General features: G+C 38.8%; 1 protein-coding gene across 1 annotated transcript; it reads right to left on the reverse strand.

Moving 5' to 3' along the window:
• Positions 1 to 1,215: 1,215 nt before the first annotated feature.
• LOC307065603 (ferritin light chain-like) lies at positions 1,216 to 22,892 on the reverse strand (the record flags this gene model as incomplete). Its single annotated transcript, XM_079722478.1, has 4 exons — positions 1,216 to 1,738; positions 21,518 to 21,608; positions 22,476 to 22,543; positions 22,786 to 22,892. The coding sequence occupies 4 exons, from the start codon at positions 22,890 to 22,892 to the stop codon at positions 1,216 to 1,218; spliced, it is 789 nt and encodes a 262-aa protein (XP_079578604.1).
• Positions 22,893 to 23,231: the final 339 nt, after the last annotated feature.

Raw genomic sequence — 23,231 nt, forward strand, 5'->3', positions numbered from 1 at the left:
TTTTTTTTTTTAAGGAAAACTGCCTTATTACTATGAGATAAGAAAATTGTTTCCTTCTTTTCTTCCTTGCTTTCTTCTTCTTTTTTTTAACCTTTTTAATTTTGGATATTTGACCTCTAAGCTGAGGTGACTGAAAATGCCTCCTCTGGGCATCAACCTTTTTGAAAGACTTTTTCCCCCTCCCTAAGGGCTATTTGTCTCTTGGAGGCTTTGTCTACATTACTCCTCAAGAGGCAAGCATTTGTCCTTGCGCTAAATGCTGACATCTCCTGATAAGAGGGAAGCTGCAAAGTAGAAGAATTGAAGGTCAGTATGTTGATATTGGTCTCAAGTGCATTGATGTACATTTGTGTATTGGGGAAGGGGAGTGAAGCTTGAGAGTGGGCCAGTGGGGAGGGGTAAATATTTTGTGATGCTGTCTACCTATGGGCTTATAAAGTTTACAGCTGCATTAGGAGGACAAGCATTACCATTAGCATGAAAAGTAGGGCAGACCTCAGTTGCAAAAGCTTCTAGCCATACACATAGGGCAATACGTAAATGATACACCTTATTGCATTCACCCATTCACCCTCCCCTGTTCACGCTAATTGGAAATTTCCATCCATTTCAGAGAAGTAACACAACTATCAATCATTTTCCCTGGCACGAATCTTCCAGGAGGAAGAAAATGGAATACACCTAGCGACAGAGCTCACGCACTAGTAGTCCATGTGTCTTAGATTTAATATCTGATGACTAGCTGCATTGAAGCCAAGAGGTGGTTCACAAAGTTGCTGCACATTAGAATCACCTGGGGAACTCTGAGACCTCCCTGTGCCCAGGCTCCTGCCTAGACCTACTGAATCAAAATCTCTGGGGCTGGGACCCAGACACCAATGTTTTTCTTCAAAGCTCTTTAGGTAATTCAAACGAGCAGCAAAGCTTGAGAACCAGCCCAATAATGGGAACAAACTTACTTCACACAGATAAAGTGGGGCAATTCATATGTTAAAAGAACGTGAATATATGTATATATTTCTTTTTTTCGCTTTATTCTGTTTGTATTTCAAATAGGCTTTTTTTTTTTCCTTCTGCAAAAAGCGTTATTGTTTCCATCTGGTCCAAGGCTTGGGAGAGGGCTCCAGGGCGGTTACAAAGCTGCCTAGTGGCTGCAGAGCGGGGCTTCAGGCAGAAGCTCTGACACCAGAGGGTCTCCTCAGACGCGGCTGGACTTCAGAGACTCCTGTTTGGCTCGAGGGTGAGCCTTTCAAAGAGATACTCGCCCAGCACAGCCTGCGGACCAGCCAGCCTGCGGAGGTTGGTCAGGTGGTCGCCCATCTTCTGGATGAGTTTCACCTGCTCCTCCAGGAAGCGGCTCTCCAGGAAGTCACAGAGCTGGGAGTCTGCACGGGCAGGACCCAGGGCGCGCAGATCCGATAGTGCCTGGTTCCGATTCTTCTCCCTAAGAATGGCGGCTTCCACAGCATCCTGGGTTTTACCCCACTCATCCTGAGAAGGCTTCCGCGCATCCTGGAAGAGGGCGCGGCCGCAGCACTGGTTTTGCATTTTCAAGAGGCGCTGGGCGCCCTCACACTTCTCCTCAGCCAGTTGGCGAAAAATGTGGCCCATACTGTCCAGAGTCCCATTGTTGCTGTCGAAATAGATGCTCAGAGAGGTAAGTGTCCACAGATGCATGTTGAACAGGCGGTGGACGGCGGCCTCCACCTCGGTGGAATAATTCTGACGAACCTGGGAACTCGTGGTTGATCAGTGATAAGGAGCTAAGCTCAAAGAATGGTGTTGGCCTGTCCTGGAGGCTGAGGATAGCTGAGTGTCTGATTCCAAAGGTTGCGAAAGGAAGAAAGGTTGGAGGGTGGTCGGGGGCTGGAGCAAGGAGCGTCCCTGGGTCTGTTCATTCCAAACACTGTTGAAGCAAAAGACAGATCTGCAGGACTGCCGAACGCACTGCCTCAAATAGGCTTTGATATAAATGAACAAGAAGTCCAAGCAAGGACAAAACTTACCCTTCCTCCCACCAAAATAGCTGGTGATACTGGAATCTAGATCTGGGAAGGGATTCTTCCATTACTTTCTTAACATTCCAAGCCACTAGAGCAGTGGTTCTCAAAGTATGGTCACCTTGTAACCAAGCAGTACCCTATGGGGCCTTCCTAGGACAGACCCATCCCCCATATCCTCTATTGTAGTTTCTCTCTGAAGTACTCAGATAATAGTATCTCAGGCATATTTCTTGAGTTTTCAGACACTAAAAACCACCACCCAATGGAAGAAATGAACTCCTTGATGATCATGAGCACGTAGCCCCCAGACCTTCTGGCACCTAAGGATGGATAATGTTACCTGCCTTGTGGCCTCAACATCAGCCAATCAGAGGATTGTGCACGAGCTGATCACATGCCCTGGGATGTCCCTCCCTCACCTGGCCTTTAAAAATGCTTTGCTGAGGGCCTCCCTGGTGGCGCAGTGGTTGAGAGTCCGCCTGCCGATGCAGGGGATACGGGTTCGTGCCCCGGTCTGGGAGGATCCCATATGCCGCGGAGCGGCTGGGCCCGTGAGCCATGGCCGCTGAGCCTGCGCATCCGGAGCCTGTGCTCCGCAACGGGAGAGGCCACAACAGTGAGAGGCCCGCGTACCGCAAAAAAAAAAAAAAAAAAAAAAAAAAAAAAAAAAAAAAAAATGCTTTGCTGAAATCCTTTGGAGATTTCAGGGGTTTTGGAACACGGACCACCCCTCTCCTTGCTCGATCCTGCAATAAACCTTTCTCTTCTCCAGACTCCAACCTTTAGGTTTGTTTGGCCTCACTGTGCTTCAGACACACGAACCTGCATTCGGTAACAAGCTGACCAGCTTTACCAGCGTCCCCTGATAATGTGTCAGATATTCAAGTTTTAGGGCCCTATCCCAGCCCTATGGAATCAGCAACTCTAGTGGGGCTCAGTGATCTCTGTTATAACAGGCCCTCCATATGATTTTTATTCACCTTAAAGTTTGAAGATATCTGCATTGTCAGCTGGCCAAAGCGTCCACCAGCAGGTGAAGGGGAGTGACGCCTGGAAAAGATAGGGAGTAGCCAAGGCAAGTACAGCAGCATTTGCCGTGGTAGTAATGGAGAATGCCTTTTCTCCACTGGTTGGCACAGACTAGTATCTGGGAGCAGTGGCAGGGTTATTTAGGATGCTTTACATTTCAATGTAGTGACCGCTGTCCTGGTTTGCCAGGGACTTCCCCTGTGTGAACACTTAAAATCTCATCCTGGCAAACCCCTTAGCCCTGGATTTGAAAAACTTAGGGAATAACATGAAATTTAGGGGAAACATGATCTAGGATTTGGGCAAGTCACAAGTGCTAATTAAAGCTAAGCAAGTATGGACAGCATCTAGCCTTCTTTACCCCTTTGTGGGAAGGTAAATCTGATTGGGTGAAAGGACTTATTGTTAAGAAATCTTTGTAGAAACATCCCCTGCTGCTTAGTCCGCTGGTTCTCAGTTCTGGCTAGACACTGGCATCGTCTGAGGAGATTTAAAATTATTTTATTGGTCTAGGATGACCAACAGTCAGTGTGAGGGTTTTTAAAAAGTGCTTCAGATGATTCTAATATGCAGCCAAATTTAGGTGCCACTGCTTAAGCTTTTGAACCACTGCTACATATTTTCACCTCATCTTCCTATGAGAATATCCAACTGTAGTTGAGGTTTGTTGTTTTTTCTTTTTCTTTTTTTAACTCTCTTATTATAAGATTTACTGTCTTAAATAAGATTGAATGTACAGAAAATCCTGCTAGTCCATCTGGTATAGCTAGACACTTAGAATAATATCGTTAAGATATATACCATTTAAGTACTGTGACTGGCCTTTTTAAAATTAACATATGCATTGAATTAGTACAATCTCTTTTGAAGTTGTCATGTTGGGGAGCTATACCTGTAATCTGCTGCCATTGCTAAATATCTGGACAACTCTTATTAGGAATTGTTTTTAAACATCTTTAGGGATTAAAACCAAGAGTGCTGTATTATTTGTACTGGGACCACAAAAACCTCACAAAGTTTCCCCACTGTACCTTCTACCCCCATCTCTAACCCTTGGCAACTTCTAATCTGTTCTCCATCTCCACAGTTTTGTTATTTTAAGAATAATATGTAAACATAATCATGAATTACTTAATCTTCGGAGATTGGCTTCTAAAAATTTTTTCTTCAGCATCATTCCCTTGAAGTTCATTTTAATTTTTGCATATATTAATAATTTGTTCCTTTTCGTTGCTCTGTAGTATTCTATCATAAGATTTTATCACAATTTGTTTCAACATTCATCCATTGAAAGACATTTGGGTAGTTGCCAGTTTTTGGCTATTATAAATAAAACTGCTATGAACATTTATGTGTAAGTTTCTGTGGGAACTTAATTAAGTTTTTGTTTCTTTTGGATAAATGCTCAAGAGTACAAGTACTGCGTTGTAGGGTGAATCTACTTTTAGGATTAAAAGAGACTGTCAAGCTGTTTCTCAGAGTGGCTAAACCATTTTATTTTCCCACCAGTGAGGTGATAAAACTTTTCTACGTACTCGCCAGCATTTGATGTTGTCACTATAATTTTAGTTATTCTCTGATATCTCATTATGGTCTTAATTTGCATTTCCCTAATGCTAATGATGTTGAGCATCTTTTCATGTGCTTCTTTGCCATGTGTATATTCTCTTCCATGAAATGTCTGTTCCTGTCTTCTGCCTATTTTCTAGTTGGATTTTTTTAAGTTGTTTGGAGAGTTCTTTGTATATTATAGATACAAGTCATCTGTCTCATATGGGATTTTCAAATATGTTTTCCCACTGTGTAATTTGAGTTTTCATCCACTTAAAAGGATCTTCTATGAAGCATTTTTAACTCATTTTGATGAGATCCAATTGATCAGTTTTTGCTTTTATTGATCATACTTTCGGTGTCAAGTCTAAGAATTATTCACCTAGTTCTAGATGCCAAAGATTTTCTCCTATTTCTTTTTCTAAAAATGTCCTGCTTTTACATTTCAGATTATGATCCACTTTGATTTAATTTTTGTGTAAGGTGTGGAGGTTTAGGTTAAGGTTCATTTTTTGTTTGTTTTTGTCGAGGGATGTCCAACTGTTTCAGTACCATTTTTTGAAATGTCTATTCTTCCTTGATAGCTTTTGCACTGCTGTCAAAAACAGGTTAAATGTATTTATGTCAGTCTATTTCTGGGTTCTCTATTCCATTCCATTGATCTATGTATCTACCGTCCAAAATTACTGCAAAGTCTTGAAATTGGGTGGATTAATTCCTCCCATTTTAATCTTCCTTTACAAATTGTTTTAGCTATTCTTCAGCCTCTTCTTACCATATAAATCTTAGAAAAAGCTTGTCTATATCCGCAAAAACCTTGAGGGCATTTTAAGAGTAATTGTGTTAAGCCTCTTGGGGAGAATTGACATCTTTATTATGTTGTGTTTTCTAATCCATGAACAAGGTATGTCTCCCTATTTGTTTGGGACTTTAAAATTTTTCTTCATCAGCATTTTGTAATTTTCAGTATAGAGGTCCTATAAATGTCTTAGTGGGCTTGTATTTAAGTATTTATTTAGGTCAGTTGTAAATGGCATCACATATTTTACTTTAAGCTTCTACACATTTGTTATTAATATATAATGTGATAAAATTGTGTTGATCTTGTACTCTAAAACATTTACAAACTAATATTATTTCTCAAGCTTTTTGTGGATTCCTTGGTATTTTCTCCATTTAGATTATCATCTCATCTTCAGACACAGACAGTTTTACTTTTCCTTAGGCAATATAATAGGATATATTACTATTCAACATTCAGTAGGATATATTCCTTCCTATTCAACATAGTAGGAATAGTCCTTTTATCTTTTAAATGAACTTTTTAAAAATTTAACTTTTAAATTTATGTATTTATTTATTTTTGCTTTATTTTCTTACTAGAACCTCCAGTAATATATTTAATAAAATTGGTGAGAGTAGATATCCGTGCCTTGTTTCTGATCTTACAGAGAAAGCATTCAGTCTTTCACAGTTAAATATAATGTCAGTATAGGTTGTTTGTAGATCATCTTTATGAGTTTCAGTATGTTCCTTTTCTATTCCTAGTTTGCTTGGAGTTCTTTTTTCTTCTTTTTTTACAATCATGAATGGGATTGGATTTTGTCAAGTGCTTTCTCTGCATTATTGGATAGGATCACATGACTTTTCCCTTTAATCTATTGGATATGGTGGATAACATTGTTTGATTTTCAAATATTTAACCAACTTTGCATAACTAGAATAAATGCCACTTGGTCATGGTATATTATTCTTTTTATATATTTCTGGATTTAATTTGCTAATATTTGGCAGAGGATTTTTATAGCCAATTTCATAAAAAATATTGGTCTGTAGTTTTCTTCTTTCTATCCTATCCCTGTCCGGTTTTGGTATCAAGGTAATACTGGCTTCATAAATTTAATTAGGAACTGTTCCTTCTACTTCTCTTTCTTCTCAAATCATGTAAAATTGGTGTTAATTCTTTATGTCTTGGGTAAAAGTGAAACATCTAAGCCTGAATATTCCTTTTGGGAGTTTTTAAATGAAAAATCAGTGTTTCTAATGGTTACAGGAAAATTGAGATTATCTATTTCATCTTGGCTGAGTTTTGGTAGTTTTGAGTGTAGAAGCATTGGCCCATTTCATCTACATTTTTGAATTTATAGTGTAGACTTGTTCATAACAACTTGTCCCTTATTAACCTGCAGGATATGTCATGGTATCCCTGGTTGCATTTCTGATATCTGTGATTTGTGCCATCCATCTTTTTATCTTTATCAGTCTTGCTAGATCTTTATTGATTAGGTTGTTTATTTCCAAAAACCAGCCTTTTGTTTCATTGATTTTTCCCCCCTATTTTCCTGTTTTCAGTTTCATGGATTGCTATTTCATCTTTATTATTTCCTTCTTTCTGCTTGTTTAGTGTTTTTTCCTCTTCCTTTTTTACTGTTGTAATATAGAAAATTAGATTATTGCTTTGAAATACTTTCTTTCCCAATTTAGTGCTATAAACTTCCCTTTCAGCATTGCTTTCACTTCATTCTGCAAACTTTGATCTGTTATATCTCCATTTTCTTTTATTCTATGCATTAAAAAATATTTCCTTGATGCTGTCTTTTTTACCCATGAGTTATTTGGAATTGTGATGTTTAGTTTTCACGTGACTGAAGACTTTCCTGTTGTCTTTCCGTTATTGATTTCTAGTCTGATTCCATTATGGCTAGAGAACATACTCTATGATTTTAATTCTTTTAAATCTGCTAATTTTTTTATGAATATATAAATGAAAGAAATAAGAAAACCTCTGAGTCTTAGCATCCAACACTTAGGCACATTACAATTTAAATCTGCTAAGGTTCTTTTTATTGCCCAGTATATAGTATATGAGTGAATATTCCATGGACACTTGAATATGTATTCTGCTGTTACTGAGTGTGTTCTTTAAATGTCAGTTATATCCTATTGATTGATGATGTTTTCATTTCTTCCATATTCTTGCTGATTTTTCTCTCTGGTAGTTCTATAAATTGCTGTGCTGAAGTCTCAAATAATAATTGTGGATTTAAAATTTTCTCCTTTTACTACTTTTTTCAGTGTTTGCTTCATGTATTTTGAAATTCTGTTGTTTGGTGCATACACATTTAGTATCATTAGGTCATCTAGGTGGATTATTCCTGTTATCTTTATGTAATGACCCTGTTTGCCCCTAATAATTTCCTTTTCTCTGAAGGCTACTTTATCTGATATTAATATAGCCTTTCCTACTTTTTCTGATTAACGTTCACATGATATATCATTATCTTCCTTTTACTTTGAACTACCTATATCATGATGTTTAAAGTAAACTTCTTATAGACAGTATATAGTTGGATCATGCTTGTGAATTTTTAATCTACTCTTCCAATCTCTGTCTTTGACTTGGTTATTTAGATCATTTACAGTTAATGTAATTATTGCTATGTTAAAGATTAGGTCTACCATTTTATTTTTTGTTTTGTCTTTTACCTTAGTTTCTCAATCTTGTGTTTCTGTTATTTTGCCTTCTTGTGGGTTACTTAAACATTTTTTAATAAGTCCATTTTAATTTAATTTATTTATAATCATTTGTGTGTACTGTTTGTATAGTTTTCTTAGTGGTTGCTTTTGGCATCACAGTATACATATGTAACTTACCATAGCCTACTGGAATCAGTGTTTTATTACTTCAAGTGAAGTTTCAAAATTTTACTTCCATTTAGTCTCTTAATATTCCCCAGTTTTAAAGTATGATTTTCTGTAGTATTTCCTTTCTCTACATTGAGAACCACATCAGATGGTGTCATAATATTTGCTTTGACCATCAGATAGTATTTAAGAAACTCATGAGGCTAATGATCGTCTCTTATATTTACCCCATTTGTTTTCACCCATTCCATTGTTCCCCTTTCCTTTCTGAAGTTCCCAGTCTTCTGTTGTTGTTTTTTTTATGTTTTCATAACATTAGGTGATATCTGAGCTTTCCAGTGCCATTGGATATGAGTTTCAGGAAACACTGAGTCTGGCTCACTTAATGCTGCTGAGTTGGAGGGTTTGTATATGTTGGGCCTGTTTGGCGCAGCAGGTGCTAGCAGATTAGACTAATGTTGATGGGACTAGTGCCACAGGAGGATGGGTTCCCATTCAGGCTATGCTGCTGCTACAGTAGATCAAGTCCCCCTCTACCCCAAGTGTGGGGCAGTGACCTGCTGCTGTCACTGCTTTGTATTAGGCTGCTTTTGCCTCAGGTGTGTGGTGGGATCCCTTGGAACCTGCTGCTGCTGTCAATCACAAGGTTAAATTCATTTCAGAAATACTTAAGTATAAATATGTAGCCTGGCTCCTGTAGGACCCCTGTAATAGTTTTTATTTTTATTTTATTTTTTTATTAGTTTCTGCTTTATAACAAAGTGAATCAGTCATACATGTACATCCGTTCCCACATCCCTTCCCTCATGCATCTCCCTCCCTCCCACCCTCCCCATCCCACCCCTCCAGGCGGTCACAAAGTACCGAGCTGATCTCCCCGTGCTCTGCGGCTGCTTCCCACTATCTATCTACCTCACGTTTGGTAGTGTATACATGTCCATGCCTCTCTTTCGCTTTGTCACAGCTTACACTTCCCCCTCCCCATATCCTCAAGTCCATTCTCAAGTAGGTCTGTGTCTTTATTCCCGTTTTACCCCTAGGTACTTCATGACATTTTTTTTTTTAATTCCATATATATGTGTTAGCATACGGTATTTATCTTTCTCTTTCTGACTTACTTCACTCTGTATGACAGACTCTAGGTCTATCCACCTCATTACAAATAGCTCAGTTTCATTTCTTTTTATGGCTGAGTAATAATCCATTGTATATATGTGCCACATCTTCTTTATCCATTCATCCGATGATGGACACTTAGGTTGTTTTCAGCTCCGGGCTATTGTGAATAGAGCTGCAATGAACATTTTGGTACATGTCTCTTTTTGAATTATGGTTTTCTCAGGGTATATGCCTAGTAGTGGGATTGCTGGATCATATGGTAGTTCTATTTGTAGTTTTTTAATGAACCTCCATACTGTTCTCCATAGTGGCTGTACCAATTCACATTCCCACCAGCAGTGCAAGAGTGTTCCCTTTTCTCCACACCCTCTCCAGCATTTATTGTTTCTAGATTTCTTGATGATGGCCATTCTGACTGGTGTGAGATGATATCTCATTGTAGTTTTGATTTGCATTTCTCTAATGATTAATGATGTTGAGCATTCTTTCATGTGTTTGTTGGCAGTCTGTATATCTTCTTTGGAGAAATGCCTATTTAAGTCTTCTGCCCATTTTTGGATTGGGTTGTTTGTTTTTTTGCTATTGAGCTGCATGAGCTGTTTATAAATTTTGGAGATTAATCCTTTGTCAGTTGCTTCATTTGCAAATATTTTCTCCCATTCTGAGGGTTCTCTTTTGGTCTTGTTTATGGTTTCCTTTGCTGTGCAAAAGCTTTGAAGTTTCATTAGGTCCCATTTGTTTATCTTTGTTTTTATTTCCATTTCTCTAGGAGGTGGGTCCAAAAGGATCTTGCTGTGATTTATGTCATAGAGTGTTCTGCCTATGTTTTCCTCTAAGAGTTTGATAGTTTCTGGCCTTACATGTAGGTCTTTAATCCACTTTGAGCTTATTTTTGTGTATGGTGTTAGGGAATGATCGAATCTCATACTTTTACATGTCCCTGTCCAGTTTTCCCAGCACCACTTATTGAAGAGGCTGTCCTTTCTCCACTGTACATTCCTGCCTCCTTTATCAAAGATAAGTTGACCATATGTGCGTGGGTTTATCTCTGGGCTTTCTATCCTGTTTCATTGATCTATCTTTCTGTTTTTATGCCAGTACCACACTGTCTTGATTACTGTAGCTTTGTAGTATAGTCTGAAGTCAGGGAGCCTGATTCCTCCAGCTCCGTTTTTCGTTCTCAAGATTGCTTTGGCTATTCGGAGTCTTTGGTTTTTCCAAACAAATTTTGTAATTTTTTGTTCTAGTTCTGTGAAAAATGCCAGTGGTAGTTTGATAGGGATTGCATTGAATCTGTAGATTGCTTTGGGTAGTAGAGTCATTTTCACAATATTGATTCTTCCAATCCAGGAGCATGGTATATCTCTCCATCTATTTGTATCATCTTTAATTTCTTTCATCAGTGTCTTATAATTTTCTGCATACAGGTCTCTTGTCTCCTTAGGTAGGTTTATTCCTAGATATTTTATTCTTTTTGTTGCAATGGTAAATGGGAGTGTTTTCTTGATTTCATTTTCAGATTTTTCATCATTAGTGTACAGGATTGCCAGAGATTTCTGTGCATTAATTTTGTATCCTGCTACTTTACCAAATTCATTGATTAGCTCTAGTAGTTTTCTGGTAGCATTTTAGTATTCTCTATGTATAGTATCATGTCATCTGCAAACAGTGACAGCTTTACTTCTTCTTTTCCAATTTGGATTCCTTTTATTTCCTTTTCTCCTCTGATTGCTGTGGCTAGAACTTCCAAAACTAGGTTGAATAAGAGTGGTGAGAGTGGGCAGCCTTGTCTTGTTCCTGATCTTAGTGGAAATGGTTTCAATTTTTCACCATTGAGGACAATGTTGGCTGTGGGTTTTTCATATATGGCCTTTATTATGTTGAGGAAAGTTCCCTCTATGCCTACTTTCTGCAGGGTTTTTATCATAAATGGGTGTTGAATTTTGTCGAAAGCTTTCTCTGCATCTATTGAGATGATCATATGGTTTTTCTCCTTCAACTTGTTAATATGCTGTATCACGTTGATTGATTTGCGTATATTGAAGAATCCTTGCATTCCTGGAATAAACCCCACTTGATCATGGTGTATGATCCTTTTAATGTGCTGTTGGATTCTGTTTGCTAGTATTTTGTTGAGGATTTTTGCATCTATGTTCATCAGTGATATTGGCCTTTAGTTTTCTTTCTTTGTGACATCCTTGCCTGGTTTTGGTATCAAGGTGATGGTGGCCTTGTAGAATGAGTTTGGGAGTGTTCCTTCCTCTGATATTGTTTGGAAGAGTTTGAGAAGGATGGGTGTTAGCTCTTCTCTAAATGTTTGGTAGAATTCGCCTGTGAAGCCATCTGGTCCTGGGCTTTTGTTTGTTGGAAGATTTTTAATCACAGTTTCAATTTCAGTGCTTGTGATTGGTCTGTTCATATTTTCTATTTCTTCCTGATTCAGTCTTGGCAGGTTGTGCATTTCTAAGAATTTGTCCATTTCTTCCAGGTTGTCCATTTTATTGGCATAGAGTTGCTTGTAGTAATCTCTCATGATCTTTTGTATTTCTGCAGTGTCAGTTGTTACTTCTCCTTTTTCATTTCTAATTCTATTGATTTGAGTCTTCTCCCTTCTTTTCTTGATGAGTCTAGCTAATGGTTTGTCAATTTTGTTTATCTTCTCAAAGAACCAGCTTTTAGTTTGGTTGATCTTTGCTATCATTTCCTTCATTTCTTTTTCATTTATTTCTGATCTGATCTTTATGATTTCTTTCCTTCTGCTAACTTTGGGGGTTTTTTGTTCTTCTTTCTCTAATTGCTTTAGGTGCAGGGTCAGGTTGTTTACTCAAGATGTTTCCTGTTTCTTAAGGTGGGATTTTATTGCTATAAACTTCCCCCTTAGAACTGCTTTTGCTGCGTCCCATAGGTTTTGGGTCGTCGTGTCTCCATTGTCATTTGTTTCTAGGTATTTTTTAATTTCCTCTTTGATTTCTTCAGTGATCACTTCGTTATTGAGTAGTGTATTGTTTAGCCTCCATGTGTTTGTATTTTTTACAGATCTTTTCCTGTAATTGATGTCTAGTCTCATAGCATTGTGGTCGGAAAAGATACTTGATACAATTTCAATTTTCTTAAATTTACCAAGGCTTGATTTGTGACCCAAGATACGATCTATCCTGGAGAATGTTCCATGAGCACTTGAGAAAAATGTGTATTCTGTTGTTTTTGGATGGAATGTCCTATAAATATCAACTAAGTCCATCTTGTTTAATGTATCATTTAAAGCTTGTGTTTCCTTATTTATTTTCATTTTGGATGATCTGTCCATTGGTGAAAGTGGGGTGTTAAAGTCTCCTACTATGATTGTGTTACTGTCGATTTCCCCTTTTATGGCTGTTAGTATTTGCCTTATGTATTGAGGTGCTCCTATGTTGGGTGCATAAATATTTACAATTGTTATATCTTCTTCTTGGATCGATCCCTTTATCATTATGTAGTGTCCTTCTTTGTCTCTTCTAATAGTCTTTATTTTAAACTCTATTTTGTCTGATATGAGAATTCCTACTCCAGCTTTCTTTTGATTTCCATTTGCATGGAATATCTTTTTCCATCCCCTTACTTTCAGTCTGTATGTGTCTCTAGGTCTGAAGTGGGTCTCTTGTAGACAGCATATATATGGGTCTTGTTTTTGTATCCATTCAGCCAATCTGTGTCTTTTGGTGGGAGCATTTAGTCCATTTACATTTAAGGTAATTATTGATATGTGTGTTCCTATTCCCATTTCCTTAATTGCTTTGGGTTTGTTATTGTAGGTATATTCCTTCTGTTGTGTTTCTTGCCTAGAGAAGTTCCTTTAGCATTTGTTGTAAAGCTGGTTTGGTGGTGCTGAACTCTCTCAGCTTTTGCTTGTCTGTAAAGGTTTTAATTTCTCCATCAAATCTGAATGAGATCTTTGCTGGGTAGAGTAATCTTGGTTGCAGCTTTCTCTCCTTCATCACTTTAATTATGCCCTGCCACTCCCTTCTGGTTTGTAGAGTTTCTGCTGAGAGATCAGCTGTTAACCTGATGGGGATTCCCTTGTGTGTTATTTGTTGTTTTTCCCTTGCTGCTTTTAATATGACTTCTTTGTGTATAATTTTTGACAGTTTGATTAATATGTGTCTTGGCATATCTCTCCTTGGATTTATTCTGTATGGGACTCTCTGTGCCTCCTGGACTTGATTAACTATTTCCTTTCCCATATTAGGGAAGTTTTCAACTATAATCTCTTCAAATATTTTCTCAGTCCCTTTCTTTTTCTCTTCTTCTTCTGGAACCCCTATAATTCGAATGTTGGTGCGTTTAATGTTGTCCCAGAGGTCTCTGAGACTGTCCTCTGTTCTTTTCATTCTTTTTTCTTTATTTTTCTCTGCATCAGTTATTTCCACTATTTTATCTTCCACCTCACTTATCCGTTCTTCTGCCTCAGTTATTCTGCTATTGATCCCATCTAGAGTATTTTTCATTTCATTTATTGTGTTTTTAATCGATGCTTGATTCATCTTTAGTTCTTCTAGGTTCTTGTTAACTGTTTCTTGCATGTTGTCTATTCTATTTCCAAGATTTTGGATCTTGGAAATAGAATCTTGGATCAGCTTTACTATCATTATTCTGAATTCTTTTTCAGGTAGACTGCCTATTACCTCTTCATTTGTTAGGTCTGGTAGGTTTTTATCTTGCTCCTTCACCTGCTGTGTGTTTTTCTGCCTTCTCATTTTGCTTATGTTACTGTGTTTGGGGTCTCCTTTTTGCAGGCTGCAGATTCGTAGTTCCCGTTGTTTTTGGTGTCTGTCCCCCGTGGCTAAGGTTGTTTCAGTAGGTTGTGTAGGCTTCCTGGTGGGGGGGACTAATGCCTGTGTTCTGGTAGTTGAGGCTCGATCTTGTCTTTCTGGTGGACAGGTCCACGTCTGGTGGTGTGTTTTGGGGTGCCTGTGGCCTTATTATGTTTTTAGGTAGCCTCTCTGCTAATGGGTGGGGTTGTGTTCCTGCCTTGCTAGTTGCTTGGCATAGGGTGACCAGCACTGTATCTTGCTGGTCGTTGACTGAAGCTGGGTGCTGGTGTTGAGATGGAGATCTCTGGGACATTTTCGCTGCTTGATATTATGTGGAGCTGGGAGGTCTCTTGTGGACCCGTGTCCTGAAGTTAGCTCTCCCACTTCAGAGGCACAACACTGACTCCTGGCTGCAGCACCAAGAGCCTTTCATCCACCCGGCTTGTGTCTCAAATACCATTCTATACCATGCTGGGAAAGCTGTGGATTCCTTGAGGGTATTTGTCTTGATTTCTGTGGTCCAATTTCCTTTTCACTGACTCCTTTTTGCTTAGCTGGCATGTAAAAGGGTACCAACAAGGTGGCAGCAGGCACAATAAATCTCTTTAAAAGACTCCTGTACCCCTTGCCTGTAATAGTTTTTTATTGCTTTCATACAAATTACCACAAGTATAGTGACTCAAAACAATGTAAATTTATTACCTTACAAGTCTGACATTGGCCTCAATTGAGTAAAGTACAAGTGTTGGCAGGATCGACAGATGAATGGATAAAGATGTGGCACATATATACAATGGAATATTACTTAGCCATAAAAAGAAATGAAATTGAGTTATTTCCAGTGAGGTGGATTGACCTAGAGACTGTCATACAGAGTGAAGTAAGTCAGAAAGAGAAAAACAAATACCGTATGCTAACACATATATATGGAATCTAAAAAAAAAGAAAAAATGGTTATGAAGAACCTAGGGGGCAGGGCAGGAATAAAGACGCAGCCATAGAGAGAGGACTTGTGGACACAGGGAGGGGGAAGGGTGATCTGGGATGAAGTGAGAGAGTGGCATGGACATATATACACTACCAAATGTAAAATAGATAGCTAGTGGGAAACAGCCGCAAAGCACAGGGAGACCAGCTCTGTGCTTTGTGTCCACCTACAGGGGTGCGATTGGGAATGGAGGGTGGTAGGGAGATGCAAGAGGGAGGAGATATGGGGATATATGTATACGTATAGCTGATGCACTTTGTTATGAAGCAGAAACTAACACACCATTGTAAATCCGTTATACTCCAATATAGATGGTTAAAAAAGAAAAAAAAAAGTGTTGGCAGAGCTACATTCTTTTCTGGAGGCTCTTAGGGGTGTTTCTGTTCCCTGGACTTTATCCGCTTCCAGCGGTCCCTTGTAGTCCTTGACTCAGAGTCCCCTTTCTCCACCTACAAAACCCAAAATGTGGCATCTCTCTGATTCTGCTTCTATTAGGACATCTCTCTCTTTCTCTTTCTACAGTTGGGAATGGTTTTCTACTTTTAAGGACTCATGCAATTAGATTTGTTCCATGAGGTAATCCAGGATATTCTTTCTATCTCAAGGTCTATAACTTCAGTCATATCTGCAAAGTCCTCTTCACCATGTGAGGTAACACATTAATAGGTTCTAGGGATTAGGGTGAGGGCATTTTTAGGAGCCATTATGCTGCCTACCACACCCTTAACAAGTGACCTTGAGAAAATTACTGAGATTTTTTTTTTTTTTTTTTTTTTTTTTTTGTGGTACGCGGGCCTCTCACTGTTGTGGCCTCTCCCGTTGCGGAGCACAGGCTCCGGATGCGCAGGCTCAGCAGCCATGGCTCACGGGCCCAGCCGCTCCGCGGCATATGGGATCCTCCCAGACCGGGGCACGAACCCGTATCCCCTGCATCGGCAGGCGGACTCTCAACCACTGCGCCACCAGGGAGGCCCTACTGAGATTTTTAAAGCCTTACTTTCCTCAAACATAAAATGGAAAGAAAGCTAACTAGTTAATATCATGAAAGTGAAACAGTATATATGAAATCAACTAATTCAAAAAATAAGATTTCTTCTTTTTCTTTATGATTTACATGATTCTCAGAGTTCAGTTCCTTGAAGAGTTACTTTTTTTTAAACAGAACTAAGGAATTTCAGGGTTCAGGTGCTGTAAGATTGTCTGAATTATCTGAGTAACAATTAGCTTAGCACAGGTGTAAAGCATTTGATTTACTCCCTGGTTTTCTTTATCTTCTCATCCCAATAAATGCCTATCCCTTTTCTAGCTCCAGCCAGTAGAGTCAGAGCTTGTTTTACTGTTTAACTAAAGTTCAATTTAAATTCTCTCTACATCTCCAGATTCTCAGCCCTGGTTGCATATTATAATCACCTGGGGAGATTTCAAGAACTACTGATGCCAAATTTCTACCTATCATGGATATTTGAGGAGGGACCTGGAATGAAATGCTCTAGCTTATGGTTTTTGGAACCAAATCATAGTCTACACTGAGCCAAATTATTTGCGAGATCACCTCTAAAAAGGAATTTATCTGTGGTGACTAATGCTCTTCCTTTGTCAGTATGCTTGATTTGTCCCTCTTTGGGGGAAAAAAAGAGGGGGAAAAAACCCCCAGCAGTTGTGCTCCCTGAATTATAACCCGATGCTGTGGAATTAGTGTTGGCTTAGAGTGCACATCTTCGGATACCCATTCTCTCTCCTGCTTCCTTGCATGAACTTATATCCTTGGGCAGTGTTTCATCCACCACCCTCTTTTGCCTCTAATCTTAGCAAGTAAAGTCTCCCCTTAATGAAACAGCATTTCATGAGGCTTACTGGGAGCATAGGTCTGTTCCAGACCTATCCTATGTTAGCTAAAGCAGATATAAGTGATGTATTTTTGGTATTCATCCTTGTGGGTTGCAAAGAGAAGACAGAATTTTATCCTTTAGGTGTCATCTGACTGGACAAATGGGCTCTTTCCCTCTGCTGCCTACCATGTAAAAACCTGAGGGTGTTACCTCTAGAAGGTATCTTCTAGTTATCAAAATAGTTCAGATAAGTCAAATTTCTCAGTAAAAGATGACAAAACTATGGCTTAGGTGGTTAATTTTCTATGTCAATTTGTCTGGGCCACCATGCCCAGTTATTTGGTCAGATATTATTCTGGATATTTCTGTGATGGTGTTTTCGTGTTTTTTACAATTTTTATTTATTTATTTATTTATTTATTTATTTATTTATTTATTTATTTATTTATATTTTTGGCTGCATTGGGTCTTCGTTGTCACACGTGGGCTTTCTCTATTTGCAGCAAGCGAAGGCTACTCTTTGTTGTGGTGTGCAGGCTTCTCATTGCGGTGGCTTCTCTTGTTGCAGAGCATGGGCTCTAGGTGCACGGGCTCAGTAGCTGTGGTGCACTGGCTTATTTGCTCCACGGCACATGGGATCTTCCCAGACCAGGGCTCAAACCTGTGTCCCCTGCATTTGCAGGCGGATTCTTAACCACTGCGCCACCAGGGTAGTCTCTGTGATGGTGTTTTTGGATGAAATTCATATTTACATTGGTGTTGGACTTTGAGTAAAGCAGATTCTCCTCCATAGTATGGGTGCGCCTCATCCAATCAGTTGAAGCTCTTAATAAAACAAAGACTGACCTCGCTGTCGCAAAAAGGAATTCTGCAAGAAGACTTACAGAAATTGAACTGCAACTCTTCCTAGAGTCTCTAGACAGCCTAAGCTGCAGATTTTGAATTGACCAAGCCTCTATTATTGTGTGAACCAATTGTTTAAAATCTCTCTGTCTCTTTCTCTATCTTTATATAGATATGGATATAGATCTAGGTATCATTATTGATATCTAGATCTATATCTATCAATATATATGGGCACATTGTATACACATGCTGTTGGTTCTGTTTTTCTGGAGAAGCTTGACTAATATAGTGGCCCATATAAATAAAAGGATGAACCCAAGTTCACCCAGGTAGAAAGTAGTACAATGAGAACTGGAACTTAAGGCCTCATGACTCATTCAGCTGTGAACACTGACCCAGAACTGGGGTCCGCAAACTCTGGCCCACTGATCAGATCTCGCTTGACTCCTGGTTTTGTACATAACATTTTGCTTGAACACAGCCACACCCATTCATTAACGTATGGTGCATGGCTGTTTCTGTGCTACAGCAGCAGATAGGCAGTTGCAACGGAGAGGTATGGTACACAAAATCCAAAATATTTACTACCTGACCCTTTACAGAAAAGACCTGCTGACCCTTGCTCTAGGATGCCATCTGATTTCTGATAACACAGAGGAGAATAATTCATGCACATTGGGGTTGATTGTTAATCTCATGTCCTCCTTAGGTCAAAGATCTCTTAAATGCTCACCCTTGCAATAGCCAGCTTGGGGAGCATTGTCTGAGGATGCAGAAATATTTCTTGCCAGGTCTTTCCAATCCACACTGCTCCCTGACTATGGTTCTTAAAACCTATTTTTTTAAAAATTTTTCTTGGAATATAGTTGATTTACAGTGTTGTGTTAATTTCATGTGTACAGCAAAGTGAATCTGTTATACATATACATATATCCACTTTTTTTTTAGAGTCATTTCCAAATAGCCCATTACAGAGTATTGAGTGGAGTTCCCTGTGCTAATAAGAAGAGCAGGTTCTTATTAGTTATCTATTTTATGTATAGCAGTGTGTATATTTCAGCCCCAATCTCCCAATTTAGCCTCCCCACCACAATCCCCTGGTAACCCTAAGTTTGTTTTCTACATCCCTGCCTCTACTTCTAAAACCTGTCTATTTTAACCAACTACCACTCATTGCTTACTGTCTCTGGCTTCATGTACTTCATAATAAATCTACCTCTTGTTCAATCCTGGATGACATGTTCCAAGGACTGAGATAATATCTTATTCTACATAACTTGTCCTTGATATTGTCTAACTTGGGGTCTTTATCTATGTCCCAAAGAAGACAGTCACACTCTGTCTTCTAGTACTACTAATAATACCACATTTTATGGCATGAATTTGACCCAATGCACTGAACTATCCCTTTAGAAACTGTATGCAACCTGTCACTGGGTTTTAGCACCGGGATAGAGCTCAAATTAGTGTTCATATTTAAACAAATCTACTTGACCAGAAACTTTTTGTCTCACCATTTATTTTATGACACAAGTAACTTCTCTCTTTGCATCTATGATGTAAATATTTTTAATTTCCTAAATCATCTGCAAAATTATTTAGAGCTTCCATTTCAGTAGGCATTGGAATTGCTGTGTTATGACTATTTCATTATTTTATTTCCAAATGTTAAATTAGGCTTCAAGCTTTGGCCAAGAGTAGACAGGAAAGGGTTTTAAAAGAAATGAAGAATGGGAAAGACTTCTGATGCAACGGAGACTTAATAAAGATTTGATTTTGAATCAAGAATTTATAATAAAGGTTTGATTTTGAATCAATAAGTTATGTCATTGCAAAATAGCTCCCTGGTAAAATTCCATTCTTTTGTAATCATTAAGTACAGAAATTAACCATCAAAATATGCAGTGATCTTTTTCATTTTCTAAAAACAAACCTATATCTAGATGAGAGGAGAATTCATTTCATAACTCAGGCTCTGGACTTACGACTCCAAGTCCTGTTTTCTTTCAACCATGCCTGCTAAGTTTCTGTCTAACTTCTTGAGCATGAGGTAATGGCTTCAGCTTTCATCTCCTTACTCAGTATATAGCTTGGTGACTAAGAGTAAGGGATTTAAACCTTGAGAACTTGGGTTCCAATCTTGACTCTAAAATTTACTTGTTGAGTACTCTTGAGCATGTTATCTGTTTTGGCCTCAGTTTTCTCATCTATAATATAGAGATAACATTACTTCTCTCAGCGCGTTGCTATGAGGGTTAAAAGAGGAAATTCACACAATGCAAGAATTTATCAGTTCTTGGAACACAATAAATACCGAAAAGAAATGTTAGCCATTATCAAGGGCCCCTCATTTTATGGATAATATAGATGAGTTTATATAGGTCTAATATTTACATATACATAAATATTTTGTACCTATATGTGTGTATACGTTCTTCTTAGAAATTGAGCAGTCAACATTCACATCTAAAAGTATGTGCTGTGTGAAATGTAGATCTCCTGTGTACAGACACAGTGCTGTAGTTATCTATTGCTACATAATAAAGAAGTCCAAACTTAGTGGTGAAATAAACAAAAATTTTAATATGTGCCCAGATTCTGTGGTTCAGCAATTCAAACAGTACGCAGAGGAGATGGCTTGTCTCTACTCTGTGACTGATGTCTGAAACCTCAGCTCATGAGGATTCAAATGGCTGGGGCTGCAATCATCTAGATTATTTTAATTCACATGTCTGACCGTTGAGATGGGATGACTTGAACACTGCGCCCAACAAGGACTGTTGCCTGGAGTGCCTATAGATGGCTGCCCATGTGGCTTGGACTTCTCATAACGTGGTCGTTAGGATTCAAGATAGAGTATCCCAAGAATGAGCGTTCAGGGTTGAAGCATTCCAGGAGAATCATGCAAAAGCTGCATGACCTTTTATGACCTAGTCTTAGATGTTACATAGCATCACTTTATACTATTGCAGGCGTTGGAGACCTTTTTCCATAAAGTGTGAGACGGTCAATATTTTAGGCTTTACACGCCATACAGTCTCTTTTGCAACTACTTAGCTCCGCTGCTGTGATGTGAAAACAGACACAAACAATACATATACTAAGGAACATGGCTGTGTTCCAATAAAGCTTCATTTATAAAAGCCGGTAGAGGCCTAGATTTGGCCCACCAGCCATAATTTACTGACCCCTGCTCTATTGTTTGAAGCCATGGAAAGCCTGCCCAAATTCAAGGGAAAACGCCCACATCTGGATGTGAAGAATGGCAACGAATCTGAGACCTTGTATTAAAACCACTACATATGGGATACTTAGAAGAAGATCTGTCTGCATACCTTGTTTCTCCCATGTATGGTGGATATGAGGTATTGGCACATGTTACATCTCTGTAAGCCTGGGTCAAGGTCAAAGTTGGAATGTGAACTCAATGACCTTGATTTCTGGAATAATTGGTAACTCTACTTATGATATCCTTACACTCCTTACCCATATAAATACACCACAAAAGATAGATTTCAAGTAAAGAGTTGCTTTATGGCAGATTTTTATTATGTCTCCATTGACTGAATTATTCCATTTTGGTTAGAAACATGAGTTTTGTTTCTTTCCTAAAGAGATCTGCAAGTTTTCAGATGTGGCATTTCATTCTAATGAGAGGATGATGTAGGTTTTTATAAACGGAAAAAGCAGGGCAGGCTGAGTTCACTCAGATCATACCAATGCTTACAGGAATAACCGAAACTGGAACACAGGCTTCCAGGTTTTCCTGTCCTGTGCTCTTTCCGGTAGGTGCCATTGTCTGCTGGGCCTGGCAGTAATAAGTTTTGACCTTTACCTCTCTATGCTATTGTGAAGTGGTTTTGGGCTTTGTTAGCTTTCTTATGAGTTTGTACTAAATTGTGTCCATAAAGTAGGCTGAATTCCTCAGGGAAGGATGATAGCTGTTACTGTATTATTACTGCAAATGTTGTGTTGGTTACTTTTTTTTCTTTTCTTTTGTCCAGTTGTATCCTGAACTTAAAAGTTATATTATCTGAAATGAACGATGTGCATCTGGTGGAAAACACTAATTTAAGGGATGAAAATTCCTGATGATTGCTTCAGTCAACCCTTAATACACACTGAGCTTCATTAGTAAATAGACAACTCTCAGACCTTTCCCTTGGAAGAGGTCGCATAATCAGGCTTTGTGTTGATTTCGCATTCTGTTCGTTAGAGACAGAACAAAGTAGAATAATTGGCTGGTACAGGGAAAGCAGAAAGAACTTTCTTCTATTTTGGTGATGCATCCCGTAATAAGGGTTGAAAATGAGACTGGAGGTAAAAACGTGAAACTCAGAAGAGCAAAGGAGAGAGGATATTGTTTCTTTGAAAATATTCTTTCAGTGTTGGCCCAGATGAAATATGAAGCTGAGGAAATTTTTTTTTAAATGATGATTTTTGTGTTAACAATGTGAGTGTGGAATTAGTAAGAATCAGAAAGCAAGCATCCTTTTCCACCAAGGACTTGGGAGCAAGTGAAACCATAAATACTCCCGGTTCTTGGAAACCCTTTTGGAGCAGTAATCAGAGAAGGGTAAAGGCAAAGCCTCAGAGCAGAGGTGTTCAGAGCAAAGGGATAGGAGGAGAACAAAAGGAGAGTGGATATTTTTAGAGCTGTCATTTTGAAATTTACCTGCTTCTGATTCAGTGCTGCTTTGCGACTGTGTTGATCCCGTGGAAATCCTCAAAGCAGGAGCAGCCCTATTTTAAAATAATAAGGTTAGAGCAAGTGACTTGAATCCAGGTCTCTTTAGCTCAAGAGCACAGAGGAGAGTGTGAGGAAAGAGTGAGGCCACAAGGAATTGTTCACTGGGTACATTTTCCCCAAACCTCACTAACTGGGAGAAACTGACCACTGGATTATGTGGCTTGAAGGAAAGCAAAAATGTTGAAAGCAAAGAGTGTGGAGCTTGTTTAGAAAGCAAGCTCTATCATTTGGTCACCTGCTGATGATAATAGCATTGGCTGAGTCCTGACCATTTGCAATGAAGGCACTTCTGTAGGTCATAAGTTCCAGGAGGGCCAGAACTGTGTACGTCTGTTTCAGCATTTAGCATGGTTTAGCATCTTAGAGCCCGGTACATTATTGGCATATAGTAGACTTAAAAATGAATATTTGTGGATTGTCTGAATGAGTGGATGGATGTGTGTGATTCATATCCTATTTGCAGGTCCTATGCCCTACAGTGGATTTTCAGTGTCAGATTGTGAACGTATTTATGATGGGGATTGGCATTGTTCCCTATCTAATGGATAAAGATTACACATCAAAGGACTTTACATTGACATCCCAAAAACCTCATAGGAATTACTTAACAAAAAAATAAAATTGGATTCTGTATAATTTCTAATTTATAAGCTGGCCAGACCACTGGTATTTCTGCCAGTC

The sequence above is a fragment of the Hyperoodon ampullatus genome (genome assembly GCF_949752795.1).
Source record: "Hyperoodon ampullatus genome assembly, chromosome: 2".
Lineage (NCBI taxonomy): Eukaryota > Metazoa > Chordata > Mammalia > Artiodactyla > Ziphiidae > Hyperoodon > Hyperoodon ampullatus.